This window comes from Prosopis cineraria, unplaced genomic scaffold (assembly GCF_029017545.1).
Source record: "Prosopis cineraria cultivar Desert tree isolate PC_DT_omini unplaced genomic scaffold, ASM2901754v1 PC4, whole genome shotgun sequence".
NCBI classification, from domain to species: domain Eukaryota; kingdom Viridiplantae; phylum Streptophyta; class Magnoliopsida; order Fabales; family Fabaceae; genus Prosopis; species Prosopis cineraria.
The window spans coordinates 5,539,423-5,550,933 of NW_026555335.1; the positions used below are offsets into that span (position 1 = coordinate 5,539,423).

General features: G+C 35.6%; 1 protein-coding gene across 1 annotated transcript; it reads right to left on the bottom strand.

Annotated features, from left to right (window-relative positions):
* Positions 1 to 332: 332 nt before the first annotated feature.
* Positions 333 to 11,477, bottom strand: LOC129308792 (actin-related protein 9; the record flags this gene model as incomplete). The annotated part of the gene is given in 14 exon segments (XM_054950165.1): positions 333 to 882; positions 1,306 to 1,356; positions 1,877 to 1,955; positions 2,094 to 2,117; positions 2,452 to 2,543; positions 4,598 to 4,647; positions 4,753 to 4,796; positions 4,875 to 5,074; positions 5,163 to 5,233; positions 5,311 to 5,400; positions 6,132 to 6,263; positions 8,350 to 8,400; positions 9,899 to 9,988; positions 11,424 to 11,477. Coding segments are annotated over 14 exon segments (1,044 nt in total), but the record flags the coding sequence as incomplete, so codon positions are not given.
* Positions 11,478 to 11,511: the final 34 nt, after the last annotated feature.

Here is an 11,511-nt window from a genome sequence, read left to right on the forward strand (position 1 = left end):
ATGAAATAACGTGAGAAAACGCGTAACATTTGACCGAGGCTGGTAACCTAAGTCCTACGTTGGGAAAAAGTTTATAACTTATAAACCCGCAAGGTGACTACTTTCTGGTCAAACAACGGACCCACGCTTAAACCCAAACTTCCAACATTTGTAAACCTGCACAAATCATTTCCTCTGTTTAGCTTGTTGGGTTGGGAAAAAAAAAAAAAAAAAAACCCTCCGCTTTGGTCCACAAAATGATTTCTCATTGTTGCTTTGCCCCTCAACTGCCGATTCCATCATAGATCATGGAGAAGAAGCCACTACATTCACACATTCCGGAGAACATTCAATGAAGAAGAGATAAATGCACTTGAAAGGAGATGCAGTTCCAGACCACGCCATTAGATTTTAGTGACATGAACAAACTCTAAAACTTGAAGTTATAAAACACATAACTAGTGATGTCTTTTTGATTATGCATAATTAGTGATCTTTATCACACACAGAGTCTGTCCTTAGAAAATCTCATCTTCTTCCGGCTATTCCGCACCGGGAGGGAGATTTTTTTAACACCTCAAGTTATGGCTCTATATATCTGGCAAAACCTAAAGGATGCTCATTGTAAAAGGAGAAGCAGATGAAGGGAAGAATGTCATAAGAACGAAGTAACGAGTACTCGAGTAGCTGATTTCCATCATTGACTCTTCGCTTACGGCTTATTTTTGCTGCTATTATCATTCATGGATAACCTGGCTTTCAAGAATTCATGTAACACATAGCTTGAGCTTGAAGATAATAAGAATCCTTGTATTTTCTGACATAGTCCGGGTCAATCCCATTGTTTATCCACTCCTCCCTACGTATCCAACCATCCTTGCCACAATCTAGTACTCCAAGAATCTGCCAAGACATTATCTTTGTGAGATATATAGTCAGAAGTCAAATGGACCCAGATCCTTTCCCTCAATGCCTAAGCTCGTATTGAATGACTTCCAGTAGCGCTTACTCAACAAATTCATTTTCTTTTGTTTAGTTTTTTTTTTTTTTGCCAGATGTTTTCTTTAGTTTGAAATGCCAAGCTTTTCGCAATTTCCACCTCTAAATAGCCAGCATTCTTTTTTGGGGAAGATAAAGAATTGGAAAATGAAATACACACAATTTTTATATATTGAAGAGCTTTTTCTAATCGAATAATTTAATAATCAACAAGAAGAAATAATTTATCACCACATAGAGAGAGAGAGAGAGAGAGAGAGAGAGAGAGAGAGAAGCTGAAGTACTTAAAAGTAAATCATGATAGGGATAAGTGCAAAAATAACATACCGCCCCGCCTTTCCATGCTGCAAATGTTGGATTCGTTCTTGATTGTAAAACCTAAGTTATATGAAAAGACAACATGTAAAGTAATCGGACTCATAATATGTCAGGAACATGTCGAATCACAGGAGGTTAATAGCGTTTCATTTCTACAGAAAGAAAGACACACAAGAAAAAGCAAACAAGGATGCCTGAGAAACTCGTAGCAATGGAACTATATGCTAATATCTACTGACATTCCTCTTGCAGTAAGCAGTTTCTACCGCAGATATTGTGAAAGCTAATTCCAAAAATCAGACCTACAAGTATTTCCTACATTGAACCTGTTTAATGAGACAACAAATAACTACCACAAAGCTCCATTACACAGGTCCCCTTCCCAAGAAAACAGGATATATATCATGGGAAAGAATTTCATACAATGTCCAAATAAATAATTATATGATATCACAATGTCAGCTTAAATATATAGTGTCATGCCAGTTTTTTTTCCCCTTCCATCACTAATCCCATGCTAGTTGTGTCATTTAAAAAATAAATAGTTCCATGACCTTGAAATTGGAATGAGAAAACTAACCTCCATGGTATCAATGGCTTCGTTTGGAGGAATGGCATGCAAAACCCTGTCACAATAAGGTTGCAACACTGTCCATCAACTAAACACCACAGAATAACATATAAAGTAAATTAAAACCAATCTCCCTTAAAGCTTGATGAAATAATGCCAAGAATCTCTGTTGGTGAATGTGATCCTTGGCCCACTCACTAAGCCCAACTATTAATGGCAGAATTACCTTGCTTTTCTCTGATTTTATTCACTGATATCATGAGATGAGAATGTTAAGATGAAAGTACATACACATACGAAAAGATAAAATTCGAAATGAACACATATGAGAAAATGTGGGCGTGGCATCTATTGAGGGAAAAATGGTAGAAAATCATTTAATATGGTTTGGATATATACAAAAAAGGCTGTGGGAGGAATTGGTGAGGAGAGTGGAATGAATAATCTTGAGCTCTACAAAGAGTAAAGAAAGATCAAAGAGAACATTTATGGAAGTTGCTGAACAAGACCACTTAGTTAATAATGTTTCTAGAAGCTTGGTTGATGATAAAGCATAATAATGTCGTCCATGTAGCTGACCATACCTAGTGGAATAAGGCTGCTGCTTCTTCTTCTTGCATTTGCTCCCATGTTATCAACCAGAATCTGGAAGATTACTGCTAGGTTTCCCCCCCATCTGCACTCAGACTGATCGTGAAGAGTACAGAACCATCGGTTTCTAGACTTTGCCTATGGTATCAAAGCATCATGCTCTATAATGTCCAGAAATCAGGTTTTGTTTGGCATAATAGATGCCATACAGAGTGAAACAGAGAACAAAAGCACTGTGCTGTCATATGGGACACCCTATTTGCTGACACATGGAAGGTAAGACTTCAAATTTAATAATCTTTGTTGACAATGTAGTCATAACATTTTTATAATCTTTTGCATTGGGTACCAGTGAAGAGAGTAGAACAAATAACTTTGAGTCCTCTTAAGAGAAGTAGAGGAAAGCCAAAGAGAATACTTTTAGGAGTTGTTAATCGAAACCTCTTAGTTAACATTTCTAAAAGCTTGGTAAATGATAAAGCAGAATGACATTGCACAATTCATATAGCCAACCCCACTTAGTGGGATAAGGCTTGTTGTTGTTGATAGTATAGTCATAACATAACAGGTGATGATACAGAAGGGATACAAGGACTCAAGAAGTCACCGATAGCTGAATTTGATGTAAAGGATTTGGGAAAGTTGAGGTACTTTCTTATGATAGAAGTTGCCAAGTCAAATAGAGGCATCATAGTTTCCCAAAGAAAATATACTCTACATCTGTTGAAAGAAATAGGAACGTTGGGAACAAAGCCAGTTAAAGCACCATCGGATCTTACTAGCAAGGCGAGTCCAACTGATGCAACAACTTCAATTGATACAGGGAGATGTCAAAAATTGGTTGGTAGACCTACCTATCTCTGACAAAGAAGACCAAACATAAGTTTTCCCATGAATCAGATTACGAGCAAGCCACAAGACATATGGAAGCAATATATAGAATATTGAGATATTTGAGCATGACTCCCAGCAGGGACTCCTCTTTGAGAAAGGCAATTTCAAAGGAGTTGGAGTCCACATAGATGCTAATGGGGTTGGTTCTACTGTTGATAGAAGATCCAATACAAGGTATTGCACCTTTGAAAAGGAGAACCTAGTCACGTGAAGGAACAAAAAACAGCCTATAGTGGCTAGGAGTAGTGCTGAGGACAACTACAGAACCTTAGCACTAGCCCGTAGTGGTTAGGAATGTGAATATTCCTCCCATTGAAGGAGTTGAAGATTCAAGTAACACCTCTGATGAAAGTGTGGGTTGATAATATGGCCACAATTGGAATTTTCAAGAATTCTATTCATCACAAAAAGACTAAACATGCGGAAACTGACAAGCACTGCATCAAAGAAAAGATTAATATGGTGAAAAAGACCTAGCCTTTATAAATCACAAATAGCTGATCTCCATCTCCCAAGGCACTTTCAAAAAACAAGCTTAAATAAATTAGTGGCAAGTTGGGAATGATCATTGACAAGTGTCTATTAACTAACTTGTGGGAGAGTGTTAATGAACATGATCCACGACCCAGTAGGCCCTTTTATCAATGGAAGAATTGTATTTTCCCCTTGTTTTTATTACCTGATATCGTGGGATTTTATTTTCAAAATTAATTTGCTTTGATTATCATTTATTTTCTCCTACATTTTCAGCCAGAACCTGACAGATTACTGCCAGAGTTTTATATATAAATTGATGTACTTAGATTGATTGTGAATAATAGAGAATCACCAGTTTCTGGAATTTGTTATTAAGAATATGACAATAAAATAGCTAAGTTGATAAGTTCGCATTTTTCTACAACAGAATTTCAAAATTTTGGCAATAAAACCTATATGATATTGTTGACAAACAAGGGAGAGCAGAAGATTCTCAACGGTGCACAAAATAATTATCCCTAAATTTGCATTTATACTAACAGTGCGATCACATAATTACTTGTATCTTTTACTTTGGGTTCACTTCATGTGACTACTTCAATGCCATAATATTTTCCTGATTACCTGATATTTCTTTCTGAGTTCACGAGCAATTATTATTCATTGTTGAACTTATAATATTAAAATGAATTGTCAATGAAAATAATCCGCAGCCAGTCAGCTATTGGTTACCCAATTGATTTTGCAGAAGATAAAATCAAAACAAACCTTTCCTCCACTGCAGGAACCAGACCACTTGTCAAAGCACCTCCACCTGCCTATACCACATAAATGAGTCAATTCCTTCAGATCAAAATGTAACATTCAAATAAACAGAATGTAATATTTACACAAACACACCAAGCTCAATGTTTGAAACTTACCAATTGTATGCTACAAAATAATTTTCTTTGGAGGTCTATTCGACCTGTGGATACAGCACCAAACATTATAGTGAGACTTTAAATCTCAGCATATAAAACAAAAGAAAATGGTAAACAATTACCAGCTAAAAGAATACTGCTTGTAATAGCCTCTGCCAGACCAACTTTTTCTTCTTTCTTTGGCTTCGTTGAAAAGACTGGATAGCTATCCCACATGGGTAGTCCAACATTAACATTCGGATAGAAAGTATCTGACATATCAGGTCTTCGTGGAAAATCAATGTGCCATGGATCTTCTAACATATCCTCATAGTCATGAAACCTAACAGAGCAAGCCACTATATTAAATACATAATTGTTCACAAATTTGCTCAAATCACACAGAAAAAGAACTTCAGGAATCTACTAACCAAGAACGAGGTGGAGGAGGATACACATCAGGAACCAAAAGCATCGGATAGAACAGCCCCATAGGAGGAACCTGCACAATAACAATCAGCAGTGTCTCAACACAGCATTGCCTAAAGGCAAGATGAGAAGTCAATAAAGGAGACATGCATTAAGAGCAGTAAGCCTTGTCTTGTGAGATCCAGGTGGTATTCCATCCTCATATGAATGAACCACTGCACTAGCATCAAGTTCCCCCTCCTGTAGAAAAGGAAAAAAATCCAGGTTTGGAAGCAAGTCCAAGTATAGAGAAGTTACATCATCTCGTATGTGACATTTTTACAGTCATCAGACACATTCAATATGCAACAGTCAATCATTAAAAGCATTATTCCTGACACATTAAATCAGCTACAAGAACTGAAACAATAGTTGACACTCACACACACACACACACACAAAAGATTGAGAGAAGTTAATTTTTTATAAATAAATCACTAATTGTCCATCACATGCCCTATTCTTCCTAAACCAGCTAACAGAACGGATAGAGTGCTAACAACAAAAAGGCTCAGACATCTAACTTTACATGTTATCCCATGCCAATAGAAAGGATAGAGTGCTAACAATGAAAAGGTTTTAAAATATCTCATCCCATCAAAGACCACAACAGAAAATGGTGATAAGAATGGAAAGAACAAAGGGTATTTAAAAAAATAAAGACGGGTTTGGTGATAGAAATCCCAATTTAAGATTTATATCCTAGCTTACAAATGTATAATTTCCATTAGTATATTCAACTAATATGTAAAATAGATCAAGGCTATAATTGGACTCTGGTACAAGATGGAAGATTAAAAACCACCTCCTCCTTATTATTAAAAACAAAAATAACATAACTGTGTCTTGAAACTAACTAGATAAAGTGGAAGCATGTAAAGCAAATCCTAATTTTACGTCATCATAAATGAGATTAAAGTAACCAAACTTACTTTGATTTCACAATAAGCCTCTTTCAGTCTGTTTAACATTAACATATCTATAGGTTTCGTCAAAATATCAGTGCGAATTTGTGGCCAATTCTGGTGATGTCTCTGGGTCCATAGAAAACACCTTGATATATCCTGGAAATATGAAGTTGTAATATGCAGAAATAGTATAAAAGTAAACAAAACTTGGAACTCAGAACGTAAGGCATGATATGCAATTGCCAAAAACTACAAGAGGGCTATTAAACCACCAAAAAATCATAATCACACCAGAAAAAAATATGATCAAGATTTAAAAAAAAAAATCAAATATCACAGATTCCAGAACTCACATTGCTAGCCTAAAAAATTCCATAGTTAATTTATTACTGTATGGAGTAATAAAATTATTTTGTAGAACAAGTAGTTCTTTGACAGGCCAATAAGGCCAGGTCGGTATGTCAAAGGTTCATGCTCCATCCACATTGCGGACAAGAAAATTCAAGGAGTTCAAAGTGGATGGACACTGAAGTGATTATTAGATAACATGATTAATTGAGTATGCGGGCTGCTGTGGTGTCATTAAAGTAGAGATTTTAAGTTGATGATGGTTTCTTATCTACTTTTTTAATTTTTTTTTTAACTTGTCTGTAGTTGATGATGCTTCTGATTTTCCTGATACATTGTACACCTGACCCTTGGTCAGATTCTTTTCTTTTAAATAAAATTGCCTTTTTATCAAGAAAAAGGTTGTTCAATACAGTGGACACCAGACAAGAGTCACATGATTTGATATTTTCCTTCGCAATTGTGGCTCAGCAAAATTTTACTTGACATGAGGGGAATTGATTTATAGTCCAAAGTCCAGGAATCTAAGATTAATAATATAGAATGATGGTAAAATTGAAGGGGATGTTATGCAGAGAATATAAGTTAGGTGGTTAGAATGACAGAAGAGAAAAGGAGTTATTTGTGATTAAAAAGTACCTAATAAGCTTAAAGGAAAATTTTATCGCATTGCCATAAGATTGGTGATGCTATATGATTGTCAATGCTCGGTATTAAAGAGACTACAAGAACAAAAAATTGGGATAGCAAAGATAAGGATGCTAAGATGGATATAGGGTCATACAAGAAAAGATAAGATTCATAATGACCATATATGGGGAAAGGTCGGCATGGCATAAATTGGGAAGAAGATGGTAGGGAATTGTTTGAGGCAGTTTGTTGGTGTGGAGGGTTGAATTGAACTCTTGTGAAGAGAGATACTAAGTAGTTGACTATTGACATAGCACAATAACGTAATGCAATTTATATAGCCAATTCTATGGGATTAGGCTTCTTCTTGTTGCAATTCCTGATTAAAAAAAATGGTGGATCAAGTTTACTATTTATGTTGTTGCTTAAAGGTTGGCCATTGATGGATACAACGCATCAACTAAAGCTTGCATGACGGTGTTCAATGATAAAAATTGCTGGAGAATGCTCAAATAATTGGGCTTGTCTGGATTTATTTGCTGGGCAAGTAAGTGTTTTCTTATCTTGACAAGGTTAGTGATTTCTCACAAGGCAGCAGCGGTAATTGTAAATATATTATCAGCTAAGGATTTGTTGTATATGAGACAAAACCTATGAGAGCTCCTGCTTGTTAGAAAGCTGCTGGGTTGGCCAAGATGTGATGGCAGCAGTTAATAATTGTGGGTTTGGGCGACCCTTAAACATTTATCTAGTAACTAAAGATAAAGAGCCTTCCCATTCCAAAAGCAAAGGAAATGTCTAAGAACTCTCCATCATTCCAGAATAGAGATCTAGATTATAAATAAGCCTTCTCCACAATAAAAATGGGAGCATGGGTATTCAAAATTACTATCTGTCTGCAGCAATAACGAAATATTTCTAGTCTGACAATTGATCTGTCCAATGTGGACAATTTGAGTTCTAGTTCCAAAGAAAGAATAAATAAAGGAAAAGAAAAAAAAATATATTTAAGAAAAAGAAAAGAAAATTGTAGACAAATACAGACGACTTGACCACCTGAATTATGCTTCTTCAGATTAACCCCTAGTAAACACTAACTACTCTCATTACTCATTAGTGCAATGATTTAAATGTATCTTGGTGTAGGAACCAGGCCATCCTGCTTTCTTCTTGAATTATAAAATATTGTCAGAAACAAAATAATACTTGCTAAATTACTTTGAGAGATCAGAAATAAGTGGAAGTATTAAAGCAGGCTTCATACCTCGCCTCCAAAAGGTAAAGTCTTCCCAGTTAAAGATAGAGCACCTCCATCCTGGACAAAAAAAAAAGGAGGTTGAGTTGAGAAGAAAAATTAATTCCCCAAAATTAGCAATCATCTAGCTCTTCTATATCAAATAGGAGTTAGAAGTGCTGACATGACAAACATGGAGAGAAATTAACTGAATGGTTAATTGATGGCACATGCTAGAGCTTAACTATGTCGTCAGTGGCCAGTAAAAAGTGTTGCAACAATTGTCCATATTAAATTAATAAATAATATGGCACCAGTCGAGGATTTTTGAAAATGATGAGGATTGAGATAAAGCTAAATAGGATCTGATGACCCCACCTGATCTTGGAAAATTGCATCCCTCCCACACGTGAGGGCTTAGAATGCACCTTTTTTGAAGTCCAGAACACCTTTCTAACCCAGGTAACTATATGCATTCCATATTCTATGATTCAGCTTGTTGATTTCTCGTAGTTCTGGCCTTCTGGGCAACTGATTCACAGGGAATTTGTTGCATACACTAGATTATTATTGAATGGGTCAGTTTGAGGAATTATTGTTTTATCTAGTGATCTCTGACATTTATAATTTAAGACTTGTATAATATACCATCACTTTAGCAACTTCTTTGTTGTGTATATGCATGAGATTTTGACTTTTGCAACTCGTGACTTTGTTTATTGAAGTACAACGGGGTTTGATACTTTTATTCTTATCCAAGAATTTTATAAATAAAAATATACATTTTTTTTCAGGAGGTAAGACCTTAAGATCCTTGATCAGATCTTATGATTCAATTTGCCCCATAGAAGATCTGCACAGGATATTGATCTCTAGAAAACCTTGGAGCAGTGAAGGTAACACGTAAATCACAAAACAGAATATTTGAATGAGCATAAAGACCCTGTTAACAATGTTGGCAATGGTCATGCCTGCAATGACATTGTAGAAATTTTTTAACAATGGCAAGGGTTTTCCATGGTGAGGAGGCCTTCCCATGGTATCTGCTTTTGTGTAGCAGCTGCCAAGGCAAAATAGAGAAATTAAACGTAGGACAAAATGTTTCACATAAAATAATTTCTGGGTTTCCCAAGACTAAGGGTAATTGTTCCACAGTGTACTGTTTTTTGTTACATGATGAATTATATTTGATTTTTTTTCCAGTTCATTTCACTATTTTCATTAATTATGTTTATATAAAACTTTTTTAAGTATTATTTTTAAAGGCTGCTATGGATGCACATGCTATCAGCCATGGCAGCTTTTGGAGTTGTCATTTGTCATCAGTCACAGCATGATAGTTGTCATGAACCTGTCTGTTGGCTCAAAGTAAACCATAATGCATTGGTCAAAGAATTCGCATAAATTGGTCAGGGAACTCTAATCCATAGAGCCACCATAGGCTCACTTTTTCTTTTTATGGTTATTTAAAGATAACAAAACGGGTTTTGCTATTATAGATTATATCATACCAAACTCAATGCCAATAAGTTGTGTTGTGAAAAGTAACAGATAAAAAGGACAAATAAATTACATTTACCTCTATGCATATTACTGAAGTCACCTGAGCACCAATATTAACAACACATGCAGTTGATAATCCATTTCCAAAAACTGCAGCTAGACCTTCCTGGTCAACGAATTTCATATGTCACGGTTGGCCAGAAACTAATGCCAAACTATGCACTAAATGACAATTCAAGAGGGCAACCATGATACCAATCACAAATCTGATCCAAGTATTAACTGCATAAGGATGTTTGATATATAAATTTATATGGAAAATAGATATCAGAATATGCATCATAAAGCCAGAAAGCCCTAAATTCATACATGACAAATCTACTGAAACACAATTTATTGTTAAAGTGATGGAAGTGAAGCCTAATCATTAAATCTGGTATGAGGGTCATGATTTAAAAATAACATCATGTGACTTCTCTTAGTGATAACTCTAGGAAAACTTTATGTGGTTTAAGGCATTCCTGAAATTTTCCACAAGAGAATTGGTTATAACAAGAAGACTGAAACATAGCTTGAAAAATAGGTAGCTAACAAACGTTAGTTATTCACTTAGTGTACTGCACCACCCTTTCCACCTTGGCCCCTTAAAGGAAAAGGAGACCATTTGGCAGCTCGGACTAAATGTCAATTTAAGCAATATTTGACAGACTGATAGAGCTCATGATTTTACTAAGACCTATAAGAGGAAATCAATGAAGGCAATGAGCTTAGAAGATAAAATTATTGTTGGTTTAGATGCTTGCCCTCCAGATGCTGGTTATAAGGAAAAGTAATTGATGGTCTAGTGATGTGTTAGAGCCCTAGTGATGTGCTAGGAATCTTCTAGGAGTAAGGGTTGTGTTAGAGTCACTTTTTGGGTCTTTAAATCTTCCTCTTTTCCTAGAGAGAGGGGAGAGTATTTTGAATATTGAGAGCGGTGAGGAGAGCTCTAGCCTCTAGAATGCCAGGTTGGGGGTGGAGGAAGTCATCTTTCTTCATCATTTTATCTTCTGCTTAGTGTATGTTTTGTGAGTGAGTGACTTATATTTTGTGATTGTTGTTTCACGGAGTGTATTTTGTTCTGTTTCTGTCTCAGTACGCTGTAATTTTCAGTTCCTTATTTCACTACAATCCACCTTTGCTATTCAGTAATAGTAATTTTCAGTCCCCATTTGTAGTGTAGTTTCTGGTTTATGCTTGTTTAAAGCTTATTAGAATAGAAGGTTCCATCACAAAACATTCGGACTTAAAATATCCATTGTATTTTCAAAGACATAATTTCACTGTCACTAGAAACCCATACAGAGCCCATAAAATGCATCTATTAATAAATTAAGAGGCTGTACACCAGATGTCAGTCCGCAGCTTTTCAACTTTACATTACATGCATAGCATTTGAAACATAAACTATCAGAAATGATTAGAGATGTCTGATCACAATACAAGGAAACAAGTTAATAAAATACTAATTACGATAACTGATGATCATGATCAAAAATACAGTAATTTGGTCCTGCACTCAGATGTAAATTATAAAATAACATTAAGATAAAAATTCATACCTGGTGTACTACCGCTAAGCCAAACCCAAGGCCTTTCAGCACTATAGATAACGTGTCCTTTATTTTCTGCTTGCAGTGATAATTAAAA